The following is a 15,546-nucleotide window of genomic DNA, read 5'->3' on the forward strand; positions in this document are numbered from 1 at the left end:
AGGCATTAGCTGTCTATTGAGAGGCTGTTAAAGACAACTACTAGGGCTGGGAACTAAAGAATCCAACTGCATGCATAGGAAACACTCATACAGGGGATGCGAAAGGAGGTGGGTCCCTACAGCAGACATCCATGTACTGCTCTGGAGTGTCCTTCAACCCTCAGAAGCAGCTGGGGGGGTAGCAGCAAGAACTCCACTGTACATATGGAACACTGGATATAGTTTGCTAAATCCTGGGTTATAACTGTTGATAAGATTTATTTAAGCAACAGCAGCCATTCACAATGCTGGACCCAGATGGGAGAGAACTGAGCATGGAGCTGGCATGGGATCAGAATTCTGCAAAACCACTTGCCACACACACATTTGTTTGTTTGTTTGTTTGTTTGATTGATTTATATACTGCCCTTCCAAAATGGCCCAGGGCGGTTTACAATTAAAACAAACCACTAAAACAATAAAGAGCTAAAACAAATTAAAAACAATATCACAACAATTAACAATTTAAAAACATTTTAAAACAAAAATTAAACAATTACAGTGATTAAAAGCCCCAAAATCGGGTTAGAATATTAAAACAGATTTTAAAACCCTGGAAAGCCAAACCAAACAAATAAGATTTAAGGGCTCTCCTGAAAGCTAATAGAGAATTCAAATTGCAGATTTCCGCAGGAAGTGCATTCCACAACCCTGTAGCAGCTATAGAGAAGGCCCGCCTCCGAGTCGCCACCAGACGAGCTGGTGGTAACTGGAGACAAACCTCCTCAGATGACCTTAATGTGCGGTGGGGATCATGCAGAAGGCGGTGCTCTCTAAGGTAACTTGGGCCTAAGTCATTCAGGGCTTTAAAGGTAATAACCAGCACTTTGTATTTCGCCTGGAAACATATCGGCAACCAGTGCAATTGTTTCAGAATAGGCGTAATATGGTCTCTCTAGGTTGCCCCAGAGACCAATCCGGCTGCCACATTCTGAACTAACTGAAGTTTCCGAACTACGTACAAAGGCAGCCCCACATAGAACAAATTGCAATAGTCAAGCCGGGAGGTTACCAGCTGGTGCACCACTGTTTTGAGGTCATCCTCTTCAAGGAATGGGCACAGCTGTCGAATCAGCCAAAGCTGATAGAAAGCACTCCTGGCCATGGCCTCCACCTGAGAAACCAGGGTGAGGCCTGGGTCCAGGATTACTCCCAAGCTGTGCACGTGCTCTTTCTGGGGGAGTGTAACCCCATCCAGCACAGGAAGATCTAACTCACCCCTCAGATTCTGAGCCCCCACAATGAGCACCTCCATCTTGCTTGGATTCAGCTTCAATTTGTTATCCCTCATCCAGCCCATTACTGCCTGTAGGCAGGCATTTAGAGAATGAGTGCCATTTCCTGAAGATGAAAAGGAGAAGTAGATTTGGATTTCATCAGCATACTGATAACACCCGGCACCAAACCTCCTGATGACCTCACCCAGCGGTTTCATGTAGATATTGAAAAGCATTGGTGACAGAATGGAGCCCTGAGGGACTCCATATAACAGCTCCTGCTTTGAGGAGCGACTGTCACCAAGCTCCACCATCTGGGATCTACTCGAGAGATAGGAACGGAACCACTGCAGAGCAGTGCCCCCTATTCCCAACTCCCCCTCTCAAGTGCGCCTCTCAGCTATGGTGCCTGGAATGAATGCTCTGGTTACAAGGCTCAGGCAAACTTTAAAGCTGGCCAAGTCACCAACGTAGAATGCTGGCCAAGTCACTCCGAAAGTGCATGGGGGGGGCGGGGGAGAAGGGACCAATGATATTATCTTTGTTAATCAGAGCTAACAGAGATTCTAAAAAGGGCATACAGGAAAACCTCACTATTTGCGGGCTCACCATCCATGTTTTTGCGTATCCACGTGTGTCTAATTGATACCAGAGTTCATTACCCATGAATACTAAAGGATTAAAACCAGTGTATCCCATGGTTCCTAGAGGGCTGGAAGTAATCACGAGGTCAATTCCTGCCACCATTTTGTAGGCATTTCTAAGCAGCATGTAATCAGGAGCCATTTTGTGCGTCTCGTCTGTTTTTTAAAAGTTTTTTTTCACAATTGGGGGGGGGATTTCACTGCTTGGAGAGCATTGCTGGGCAAAAGGAGACCCCACAGAGCAAGGTACAGTTGTTCTTTTGCCCAGTTTTCACTTTTGGGGGGATGTTTTTTGCCCTTTTAATTCAATGCAAGAACTTAACCCCCCTTTCCTCATAGGCAAAATGCCTCATTACTCACTGTTTCATTACGTTAGTATGCAAGGAATGGAACTCCTGCAAGTAATGAGGTTTGCCTATACCTGCTTGCAGAACAGAAAGAAAGGGAGCACAGATGAGCAGAGGCAAGGAAGGCGAGACAGACAGAAAGGGCCAGACAGGATATCATGCAGAGCCATGATTAAAATTTGGCTTCATGAGACGTCTCAGAACTTCAGGAACACATGCAAGCCTCAGAAGAATTCAGATTGCAGTTACAAACCACTCAGGAATGGTTATGGTTAGTAACAAATCAGGACATAAAAATCAATCAATTGCAGCTTATTCTAACCAAGGTTTGAAGTTGGGTTCAGATCATTGTTTACTTTAAAGCCTCTAATTACAATATGGCAAGATTACTTGGTTTGAATGTCCTGACTGAACCTTATTTGCTTCTGATGATAAAATAATTCTTTCAAGATAACTCATGCAAAGGGGAAGGGGGGAATCACTAGCTCCCCAGGTTCTGAAATATCACACCAAGTCAAGGTTTGATCTTGGCTTCATATTATGTCCAAACTAGTGAAAGAATTTTGGCATGGCATGGCTGGGTATTTCTCTATATTTCTTTGACAGAGCACGTAGCTCAAACTAAAACTTAGCAAGCATTTACAAATGGTAACAGTTCTGTGAGTGATCATTTAGCGTTGCAGAAATCCAAGGTTGTATTATAACCAACAGAAGCAGAAATGTGGGTTTCAGGGGGAAAATTCAAGTTTCCACCTCACTTGCATTAATTTTTTCCTCACATACAAATTTTCCTGATGCCCCATATACATTGTCATCTGAATTGGCATGTCAGTTGACCTATTTATACAGTGTCTCTCAGTCACACACAGACACACAAGCCTCCACCATATTAATTTCCCCTCACTGTATATGGATAGAAGACTCTTCGTTAAGTAAATCTCAGGATGTTTTACAGCCTGAACCAAAGCATGTTTACTTCAAAGTAAGTTGCATGTTAATGGATTTTACCATTTTTAATGGTTTTAATATATTTTACTCCCAAGGAAATGTGAGTAAAACTGCAATCTTAGGAAAATACAAGTTGGTAGTCAGGATCAGTTGGAAGCAAGCAAGTGTTGTTAAAACTGGGGTACAGTAGATTTCCCTCCTCCCTTTTAAACATATATCTTTACTTAAAATGTCAACAGAACATTTCGGGCCATTCTGAGACCCCTAATCTATATGATAGATCTGGAATGCAAGAAATCTGGTTTCATCATTCATAAAGAATAAAGGCCAAAGTATCCTGCAGGCAGAAATAACTTTTCCCTTGGACAAGTCGTCCTTTTGCCTAGCATATGAGAACACAAGACACAAGAACACTGTTAGTTTAAAATGCCACAGGACTCCAGTTTTTAAAATATATATATATAATCAGTTTATTCATATTTTCCAGTCAATTCACAATTAATGATATACAGACTACTACTTTTTGACAAGCTTACCTGTCATTCTTCACTTTTATAAGAAAATTTCTCAGACAGGAAATTAAAATAAGCACTTTACTAACCAAAATCTATATTATCCACATATCTTGGATTTTGCACCAAAAAATATAAACATTTTAATTATCTAAATACATTTGTGGCAGGGGAAACAAATCAGTCAAACATGACACCATACATCAGAACCAATAAATAAATAAATAAATAAATAAATAATGTGTGTGCACATTAACCTAGACAAAGTCTGTGTTAAAACCTGTTTTCATTGTTTAATAAAACTGCTGTGTTGAAAATGTGTATGCTACTGTAGCACTATCATGATAGGATTAGATTTCATAGCTGTGGACCTCTAGGGGGAGGGTGTTTCCAACTTGCATCTGCCCCTCCATGCACCAACCAGGCTAAAAAGAGAAGGGAAAGGGTACTGCCTGCTTGCAAACTAGGGGGAAGTCTGGGGAGCAGATGGGTGCATTCATGTGTGCCTGGAGTAAGAGAGAGATCAGTAATTGGCAAGTAAGCCAAACTACTGTCTGTGGATCCTTGGCACTCCTTTCACTACAGCACCACCACCACCCTCCGACTTGGACTCACACAATCCTTCCTTTCACTCCTCTCATTTAAGCATTCTCTCCTCCTTTACACACTCGGTGTCAGAACTTTGGTTAGTATTCATCCTGGCATTTTAACTTACCATTGTTCGTGCCAAAGCACAGTTTGAAACTGGATTGTAAACTGTGACATGAGCCAACTATGGTTAGTGCAAACACTCATACCAGCACAATACTCAAGAGTTAAGTAAAAAGATGGGGGGGGGGTATAATAGAGAGGAGCATTACATCTGCACTGGACCACTGTGAAGATTTAAGAATACAAAAGTTGAAGAAATCTTCAGAGCTCTTATCGGCCCTCTTCAAATGTGACTGGTTGTCGTTTTCTAGCGGGCTTCTATAATCCTTAAAATTACAGTCTTAGCGAGATACTCATTTGAATGACCTGTTTCCTTCAGCATCATCTTGTGATCCTCATCTCACCCCAAACATGAAGTCTGACTTGCACAGCAAGCAGGATTTAAATCAATGATTGGAGAAGTATTCTACGTTTTCATTATACCCAAAGACTCAAAAATGCAAGTGTTTTTCAAGCCATTACAGAAACTCACTTCATTTGCTTGGTGTACTTTTCAGAACTATGTATGTTCCATTATTCAACACAACAGCAGAACACTCATTAAACTTTGTATTAGCCACAAAATTTAGCATCCTGTGGATCTCAGTTTTTACTAAAGAACAAAAAGTAAATTTCTAGCCTTTACGGCTAACAAGAAAAAAAAAGATGACAGATTTTAAAAGCATGAGTAATTCCCAGGGCACCATTTATAGAGGAATCAATATGTCCCTTCCCCACAATTATTATTTCCCAGAAACACCTACAGCTTTGGTTATTGTAAAGGATTTAAAAAGCTAACAATTTTACCAGAAAAATATTCAAGAGACATGCATTTTAAAATATGCATGGAAAATATCTCAAAGTAGTATTAACATTATTGCATTTACACCTTTCAAAGGACACAATGTAAGCAACCATCATCTCAAATAGTTATACCAATCCTGCCTAGTGGAATGCTAAGTGCATCCATACACTATGGGTCTCACCCACACTGAAATCATTTTTATCCTTCTCTTAAAATATCATGTCAATCCCCAAGAAAACCAGGTACAATCAGAACCTCAGTAGCATTTCTAACTGTCAAGGGACAGAGCATCAGTCCCCATCCCCACAAGCAGCAGGAAAACAATTACACTTTTTCTTAATTTAAGAATTAAGCAAAAGCTAATAATACAACTAACTCACATAACTTATGTTCAACGCAAACGTTTGGCTCCCAACTTACCACTCCACTCACAGTAGTTCCTTCCATGAAGGGGTCCTCCCGCAAACAGAAGCAGCTAAACATTTGTATTATTACCCCAATATAGAATTTTTATTTGATTAACACAGAAGTATTTAAAACGGCATCTACTTGCCTTACTATAGCCTGGAGACAGACTACACATTTTTGCCAGAACACATACTTAAGTGTTTTAAAAGTTAATGAGCAGCATCCCGACTAGTCAGTCCTTATTGTACACCAACGAGACAAGTTAGTCATTACTCATTTAAGAGCCATTAATTTCAATGGAACTTGGTCATTACCAACTTAGCCTGGATACTCCCCATGTGACATTAAATATTTGAAAACCTACCTGCATTAACTATGGCATCAATCTCAAGCAACGTAATATCTCCTCTGTAGAGGGAGACTTTCTCACTCAGACTTTTCTTCAGTAACAAAGCTTCTTTAGTATTCTCTTCTGTAAGAAATTGGAAATATTAACACACAAACTAGTAGCACCATACATTAGAAAACAAATAAGAATTCCAGCTTCAACAGCAGATAACAAAAATATTAAGATATAACTGTACAAGCCAGTATTTAATAACCAACATGAATACTTAATGAAAATCAACAAACCCATAGAAACTCAATGATTGGTGCACTTATCAATGTTAATTGATACATACATCAGCCTTATAGTGAATAAGAAAATCAGTCCATCTAGAGAGCTGGTCTTGTGGTAGCAAGCATGACTTGTCCCCTTAAGCTAAGCAGGATCCGCCCTGGTTGCATACGAAAGGGAGACTAGAAGTGCGAGCACTGCAAGATATTCCCCTCAGGGGATGGAGCCACTCTGGGAAGAGCATCTAGGCTCCAAGTTCCCTCCCTGGCTTCTCCAAGATAGGGCTGAGAGAGATTCCTGCCTGCAACCTTGGAGAAGCCGCTGCCAGTCTGTGTAGACAATACTGAGCGAGATGGACCTATGGTCTGACTTAGTATATGGCAGCTTCCTATGTTCCTATGTTCAATCCAGTACTGCCTGCCTGGACTGGCTGCAGCTCTCCAGGATCTTGGGGCTAAATTAGAGAGAATCTTGGGAGATCGACAATTGAATTGCTTAAGAAAATCAGTCCTGGGGGATCAAGTCAGATCAAGCCATGGTGTTGGAAGGAGGGCCAGCTTGGGAGCTGAAGCTATGGAGGGGTTTTTGTTTGTTTGTTTGTTTGTTTGTTTGTTTTTAATCAGTTCTTACTAAGAAATAAAAAACTTTTGACTTTGAAAAAAATTATATATATTACACCAAGTACATTGGTGTAAAGACCAAACTATGCAGCAACACTTTTTTTTGTTCATTACAACTATTTTGATCCTTTTCTGTTCTAACTCTTTCTCCCCTCCCCTGGACCATCTCCCCCAAAGCTACTTACCCTACAGAAAACAAGAGTTAAACCCCCATTCCCCTTGACCCAATCTGATTTGGAAAGGGTGATGCAGCTGATTTTATTTTTACAAAGCTCTTAGGGGATCCAGAATCAGATCTCCCAACATCACAGCTGGCTTGACCTTCACAAAGTGGTCCTTCCCAGCATTACTAACCAATATAATTTTTAACCGTCGTGGATTCAACTTAGGATCTGCTTCATGAAGGCTGCTAGGGAGGGACTGTGACCAGGGGTGGTGAATGCCTCTCTGAAGTAGGAGGTGGTGCCCCCTCAGCTGAAAGAGGCAGTAATTACACCCATCCTTTAAAAAGCCCTCATTGGACCCTGATGATTTAAATAACTTCCAAACAGTGTCTAATCTCCCCTTCTTGGACAAGGTATTGGAGAGCAAATATGAATAGGATGCATATTTATTTATCGCTTTTCAACAAAATTCCCCAAGCAGTTTACACAGATATAAATAAATCAATAAATAGGCTACCTGTCTCCAAAGGATATCACAACTGAAAAAAGAAACTTAAGGTAGACACCAGCAACAGCCACTAGAGGACAGCCGTGCTGGGGATGGATCGGGCCAGTTTCTCTCCCCCTGCTAAATAAAAAGAATCACCACTTTTAAAAGATGGCTCTTTACTCAGTTAGTATGGTGGCATATCAGTTCCAGGCAGCCCTGGATGAATCTGATTACTTAGATCCTTTTCAGTCTGGCTGGATACGGGATGGAAACTGCCTTGGTTGCCGATGTGGATAACCTATGCCAGGAGATCGACGGAGGGAGTGTGACTATGTTGATTCTCCTGGACCTGTCAGCAGCTTTCGATACCATCAACCATGGTATCCTTCTGGGTCATCTCTCCAGGATGGGACTTGGGGTACGGTTATATGGTAGCTCTGCTCCTACCTCAGAAGGTGGTGCTGGGGGATGCCTGTTCCACCCCTTGGCGTATTTGGGGTGGGGGGCACAAGGATGTATTCTGTCTCCTATGCTGTTTAATATCTACATGAAAACTCTGGCAAAAGTCATCCAGAGGTGTCGGCTGCAGTGCCATCAATATGCTGATGACACCCAGCTCTACCTGTCTTTTAAGTCAGCAGACACAGGAAGGAAGTGGATGCTCTGAACTGGGGCTTGGAGGCTATTCTGGATTGGATGGGAACAAACAAGCTGGAGCTTATTCCAGATAAGACCAAAGTTGGTGAAATTGATCATCAAAATAGTGAGGTAAATCTGGTCATGGAGTGGGTCACACTCCAACTGAAAGACAGAGCCTGCAGCTTGCCACTGTCCCTGGAGGCACAGGTGGTGGTACAGAGGTGCTTTTTACCAGCTATGGCTTGTATGCGAGTTCCGGCCTGACTTAGAGAAGTCGGACCTGACCTCAGTCACTCATGCTTTGGTAACGTCCAGAGTGGACTACTGCAAAGCACTCTACGTGGGGCTGCCCTTGAAGACGGTTTGGAAGCTCCAGCTGGTCTAGAATGCTGCTGCAAGGATGCTCGTGGGCGCAAGTCATTTCATGAATGCCACACCCATCCAGTGGCAGCTTCAGTGGTTACCAGTCTGCTCCCAGGCTATATTCAAGGTGCTGGTCTTGATCTTTAAAGCTCTACATGGCTTGGGGCCGGGGTACCTGTCAGAGTGCATTCACCCATATGAACCTACCAGGGCCCTCCGCTTGTCATCTCATGCCCTGCTCATGGCCCCGCCACTAGCAAAGATCCAGTTGGCAAGGACTAGAAGCAGGCCTTTTCAGTTGTGGCCTCTCCGATTTGCAACATCCTCCCTGAAGAGCTTCGCCATGCTCCTTCCCTCAGTATTTTTAAAAAACGAACATACATCTTTTTAGAGATGCCTTTTAATCTTTTATCTGCTGCTTATACCTGGTAGGTTTTTTAGTTTTCAGTTTTTAGCTTTCAATTAATAACAATTTGAACCCTTTAAAATTTCTAATTTTAAATGTAGTTTTTAGTCTAGTCTTGTAACTTGATCTTTTATATTGATGTTATGAGCTGCTCCAAGCAGCAGTGTATTGGAGGGTCAGGATATACATATCTTAAATAAATGATAATGATAATAATGATAATAATGAGGTAAAGCATATGCTGAAATCCACCTAATGGCACAGCGGGGAAATGACTTGCCTAGCGAGCAAGAGGTTGCTGGTTCAAATCCCTGCTGCTATGTTTCCCAGAATATGGGAAACACCTGTATCGGGCAGCAGCAATATAGGAAGGTGCTGAAAGGCATCATCTCCCACTGCACGGGAGGAGGCAAATGGTAAACCCCTCCTGTGTTCTACCAAAAGACAACCACATAGTTCTGCGACCACCAGAAGTCGACATCAACTTGAGGGCACAACTTTACTTTAAAGCATATACTCCACTACTGTTCTTTGGCTTTTCCCTTTTCAATTCAACTGATGTCTTTATTTAGCCCTTAACCAGACTCAGATTGACACTATCTATGCTGAAAGTTCCTTTTTTTCAGACTCTGTCATATTCATTGTTTCATTGTTACCAAGTTCTCAACACAATTTTTTAAGAAGTCAACACAACCAGAAAGGTTCTTCTGACAGTTGTTGTACAACCACTCTGATTTATCACTTGTGAGTTTAAAGAAATAAATTGCCTTAAAAACTTGGAATGGAGTGCCAAGAAAGGATTATAGCACCGCTATTCTGTCTGGCAACAAGCATAATTCAATTTCAGCAAATGAAAAATTCAAACAATGAAGATAGAACACGTATCACCCAACGGTCAGAATTTGGCAGCCCCTGTGAACTATCCGACACCTACAACTGTCTTAACTCCCTCCAAGGCCTTCGAAAGAAAGTAAGTCGAATTCCTTCCTGAAACAGCAGGATTCTGTTTGACACCATTTTCACACATTATGGCGGCAAGCAAAGTTCTGCCAACTGCACACCCCTGGCAAAAAGTTGTGCCCTAGAATCAGTGTTTATTCCTGGCAACCACCAGGAGTCGAAGGGAAACCATGTGGTTATCTTTGGTAGATTACAGGAAGGATTTCCATTGCCATCTCCCGTGCAGTATGAAATGATGCCTTTCAGCATCTTCCTATATCATTGCTGCCCGATATAGGTTGTTTCCCATATTCTGGGAAACATACCAGTGGGGATTCGAACCAGCAACCTCTTGCTTGCTAGGCAAATCACTTCCCCGCTGCACCATTAGGTGACTCCTGTAACCAGCTCCAAATGCTGGAATACTTGTTGAATCCAAATACTACAAAGTGCAGTTTTTCCCAACATAGTTTGTATATAAGCTAGGTTATGGCCACCAGCTGGGTGGGCCCCCATCTCTTGATGGCAGTAGTGTGTGTGTTGGGGGGGGGGTTGCCATTGCCTCTAGTGCCATTGCCTTCAGCAAGCCAGCAACAACTGCACACTACAATATTCTGCCCACACCACCTGTGTCCCATATAATATTGCACTGCATCAGGGAGTGGGAGGGGAAACAGCAACTAGCAACTGTGGGACAGAGTTCTGATTGTTGCAGGAAGCTGCAACCTGAAGAGACTGTAGAAGGGCAACCACATCAGCCATGGTAAGGGGAGAGGCAGTGGCCTACCCATGTAGGAGAGGACTCTCCATAAGGCACCTTGCTTCGAGGCTCCAGAAAGCAGCCCTCATTAAGAGAGGCAACTACAGCTTACTGACCAAGCAACAAGCGTTAGCGAATTTGTCTCCAACACTGTTAAAAAAACCCTTGAAATTAACAAGGCTGTCTTAGGTGGTATGGAGTACGCCTTGGTGCTAAAGAAATCGTACTTCTCTGCCATTAGAATCCATCATCAGCCAGTAGAGTCAACTATTCCAGATGGTTAAAGGTCTGTTGCATCATGTGCTTCATAAAAGGGAGATTAGTCATTGGCCTGCAGTGATCAACTGGCACAACACTTTGCAGTTAAAGTCACTTACATCTGTTCCAACGTGGACTCCAGAAAAATTGCAGAACCAATCAACGTACCAAATGTATCTGTTTATCCTGTTGCTGTGGATACATTTCCGCTTGCTCAGCATCAGGAAGCAGACAAAATTACTGGAAATCTGTGCCTTAATATATGTACTCCTGCCCTTTCTTTTTCATGACCAATAAAAGCTGATATGGGGTTTGGCCAAATGGATGAAGGAGATACAGTACTTTCCTTACAAAAAGGTAGAGGTACATTCAGATTAACAAGTAACAGTAGTACCTCCTCTGGGGGGAAAACACTCTTGATCCTTCCTGCACTAGATGGTTATAGGATGGATGTACTGTTTCAAACCTCCCCTTCTTCAGCAAGATCCTTCTTCAAGGAGTTCAAAACGGATCTCTCCAAACTGGGTGAGAGGGTAACAAAATGGCAAATGCAGTTCAATGTTGGCAAGTTTAAAGTGATGCACATTGGGACAAAAAACCCCAACTCCAAGTATACACTGATGGGATTTGAGCTGTCAGTGACTGACCAGGAGAGGGATCTTGGGGTCGTCATGGACAGCTCATTGAAAGTGTCAACTCAATGTGCGGCAGCTGTGAAAAAGGCCAATTCCATGCTAGGGATCATTAGGAAGGGGACTGAAAATAACACTGCTAATATTATAATGCTCTTATACAAAACTATGGCACAGCCACACCTGGAGTAGAGGTGTGCAAACCAGCTCGACATCGAGCCGGTTTGATTCGATGGCTCGGGGTAGAACCGAACCACCCCGTTCAGTCCATAAAAAATAAAAATACTTTTTTTTAACCTTACTCCTCTCGGGGGAGATCCTGGAGGCAGCAGGGGGTGTCATCTGTGGAAGTTACCCCAACCCCACCAGCTGACTGACAGGCTGGTGAACTCCAGGGCTCAGCCAATCAGCACACCAGGTGGATGGGAGCTAGAGAGCTGTTGCCAGGAAGAAAAGAGTTCTTTGGGAGGGGAGAAGCTAGGCTGGAGGTGCACAAAAGGACATGTGGCTATGAACGTTGGATGCAGAAGAATAACTCTGCAGATCCTTGAAAGACAGGAGAGCAGGAAGCTTGAATTCTAATCCGGAGTTTGATGGGTTCAAGGCAAAGAGCCAGGGCTTATGGCTTCGGGAAGTTTAGTCTAGGAAAAGTTTGTTTAGTCAGATTTTGCATCAGCAAAGTTATATTTCTTTGGCATGTGTGCTTTTGCATATTCCTGATACTGTTCTATGATTGTTTACCAGTAATGTAATTAAACTAAGAAACACTAGCCTACGCCCATCCTACCTAGGGCATTGCAAAAGACTCTACAAACATTTAAGCGTGCATTAAAACAATGTATTTTTGTAACCGACTTAGTATTTTTGAGTGTATCTAAGAAAGCTAGAAGCCTCAGATGGAAGCAGTCTGTAGCAATTGAATAAAACTGGGGTTTTTAAGTTCTTTTCTCTTTATAAACCTCAGAGTTGGTTTTTAACTCAGGAAAAGTGGGGGGGGGGAAGGCATTTTTTCTGGTGCAAACATGTACTCAAATGTTCAGCAGCTATCAGTTTTTGCCCAATGTGTAGGCTTGCACATGGAATATTTTTGTACTTATCCAATAGCAAAATAAAGAGACTTTTCCCTGGGATTCCACCCCAAGCCCATAGAGAATCAAGCTCGGTGGATAAGAGGGGTGGTGGCAGCAGCATTTTGAACCTACCGATAAAACACAATAGTTTTAGGAGAAGTCTAGCCAGGCAGCTCAGCAGGGATAATTCAGCATCTTCCCCTCACTTGAGCTTGCTCTGCTACATCGCAGTTAGTCGCTTAGCACAAACAGCACGGGGCAACTTTACCCCAAGTGAAGTATCACATGTGACTGAAAGATACCACCATGCCCCCCTCTGTCTCCCAATTCAGAGAAGGATGCTAGCTGAGTAAGACATGAGTTAAGGAGAATGACTGTTTCTCAAGAGAAACTCCTCTTGTCGGCCCAAAGGATCTGTCTTACTAATCACCTCAAAAGGACCTCAGATAAGGCTGTATCACTCCCACCTCACTATCACAGCATTAATGGTCTCATGAGGAACAGGGAAGAGGCTTGATAGTGTGAAAGGCATTCCAATCTTCTGACCTGGAAGGTCTTCCTGACCCACGAGATAAGCTTTGAGCTCTCCCATTTACTCTATTCCATACAGGTTTTAAAAACCATTTCACTTTATTGTTCCTCAGAATTGCACACATCACACATGTGTATTATTTTGTTAACCACAAATGTCATCCCCTGCAGCCAGGAGGTGTGACCTGTGTTTGGCCCGAAGGCACGTTTTTGCCCATTTCAACCACAAACCCCACTCAATGGTGTGCTCCTTCTTCAGACCCACCAGCTGCGTGTGCTTTGGCTCTAGCAATTCCATTGACCACCACCATTGCTCTCCAGATTCACTTCCTGTTTCTAGTTTGGACCTATCTTCTGCCAGTCTGTGCAGTCTGCCAGCTGCTGCCAGTCTGTGTAGACAACACTAAGCTAGATGGACCAATGGGCTGACTCAGTATATGGCAGTATATGTTCCTATCCTCGCATTCTCCATTCTGCAAGTGTGACAGAAATACCAACAGATTTGAAAGAAGGTATTACTAATAATCTCTCTCCCCACTTTTCCAAAGTCTAAATTCTGCTAAATTCCTCTCTCTAGCAAGCCTTAACCTGGTCGCAATTCAGACCTTTAAGCAAAAATGCCTCTTCATGAGTCTCTAATTGATATTGCTAATTAGGTTATATTACCTTTCATCAATTGCCTATTTCTCATTTTCCTGTACCAATAATGCTTAAAAAAATCTGATGGTACCATATTCCTATCTCAAGTCTTTATTTCCAGACTACAGCTTTGCACAACTGACGCTGCAGTGGACTGTTCACTCTAGTTTTGCTAATTCCCCAAACAAGCCTCAAAGCATTCTCGGGACACTTTGCCAGAGTTCCAGAACAGTTCATTTAACAACCAGTCTGTATTCCAGTCTGGCTTTAGGATTAGAAGTGCCTTGGTTGACAGCCTTCATTAGGAGACAGACAGGGGAAATGATTCCCTGTCAGTTCTACCAGATAAATACTATTAACTGTGGTATTTTTCCAGATCACTGCCAGGCAGCACAGTATTATGATGGTTCCAATCCTACTTGCATGATAAATTCCATAAGGTGGTGCTGGGAGACCATTATTTGGCACCTCAGCAGATGGAGTGACACAGAGCTCCAACTCGTTTCCCATGGGTTGAGTTGTAACGAATAGTTATCTTAGAGAGCGCCTTCTTCTGCACAATTCCCACTGCACATTAAGGTCATCTGAGGAGGTCCATCTTCAGTTACCACCAGCACATCTGCTGGCGACTCAGAGGCAGGCCTTCTCTGTAGCCACTCCTGGGCTGTGGAATGCACTTCCAGTAGAAATCTGTGACCTGAGTTCATTATTGGCTTTAAGGAGAGCCCTTAAAACCTATCTGTTTGGCCTGGCCTTCTAGGGTTTTTAAAAACTGTTTTAACTGTTAACAAGCTGAACCTGCATGGAGCACCTGTTCAACAGTACACTCCCCCTACCTTCAGGCCCTCCCTCACCCCCTTCTTCCACAGTCTCCAATGGGCTGCAAGGCTTCACCCACAGCCCAGTCCCCTTCCCAGCCTCACCTCCTGCCCTCCCCTGCCGCACCTCCTGCCCCAGTCTCCCCTGCCCTCCTCTGTTTTTATATTGTTTTTGTAGTACTGAGGAATTATTCACCAACCAGGAGAGGCAGGAGGCCAGTTTTGAACTGCTTTAATCAATAAAGGTTAGGTTTAAGCTCTTTTCTCTTATAAAAGTTAACTATATGAACCATGATCATAATCTAGTCAAAGACTCCAGCTTCCCCCTAGCCGAGTCAGGTGTGAGCCGCAGGTCTGATACTGGAATCCTGATATTAGTACCATCAAGTACTAATCAACTTAGATGATTGTAGAACACCTTCTCTGTGTGGAGAAGGTTCTAATGGCCAAAGATCCTGTGTTAATGGGCATGGACTCAATTTCAGGAGGAAAGTCAAGGCTGAGTGTCAATTATAAGTACTATTGATATGGTTATGCTGAATAGTTGTCACCATGTGAATGGCTAGGGAGTTGCTCTTTGAAGTATCAGATTATCATTCTAAAGCCCATGCCTTTGGAATGAATTTGTTTCTCCTACTGCATATCCACTGTCCATTCAAAGATTCACTGTTCACTAGATAGCCGTCTTTTCTGTTCAAGTTGAAACATCAGCTATGACCAAGCTTGGAATGCTGGTGGGAAAGTGTGTACCAAGAGTGGGATTTGAACCAATGCCACTCACTTCCTTACATAACACTTGTGACCATACTGCATGAAGGCACGTGTTGGCCGATTCATCTTAAGGCCACAGAACCGATGCCGGCAGGTGTTTTCACTACTGTGCATTACCATGGAAAGAAGGCATCTTAACTCATCTAGTAACTCCGGAGACACTATGGGGCTTATGATGAATTGAGTCCTAGGATACAAAAAGGACTTGCCGATGCAT

The 15,546-nt window shown here is 42.9% G+C and overlaps 1 protein-coding gene across 4 annotated transcripts in view; it reads right to left on the reverse strand.

Moving 5' to 3' along the window:
* Window positions 1-15,546, reverse strand: part of MACROD2 (mono-ADP ribosylhydrolase 2) — a 1,527,488-nt gene that overhangs the window by 1,480,729 nt on the left and 31,213 nt on the right. For all 4 annotated transcript variants that reach the window (XM_053284588.1, XM_053284587.1, XM_053284586.1 and 1 more), the window contains exon 3: window positions 5,975-6,082. In XM_053284588.1, coding sequence (XP_053140563.1) covers window positions 5,975-6,082 — 108 coding nt within the window. The remainder of the gene's footprint in view (window positions 1-5,974; window positions 6,083-15,546) is intronic.

Source organism: Hemicordylus capensis, chromosome 1 (assembly GCF_027244095.1).
Source record: "Hemicordylus capensis ecotype Gifberg chromosome 1, rHemCap1.1.pri, whole genome shotgun sequence".
Taxonomy (NCBI): domain Eukaryota; kingdom Metazoa; phylum Chordata; class Lepidosauria; order Squamata; family Cordylidae; genus Hemicordylus; species Hemicordylus capensis.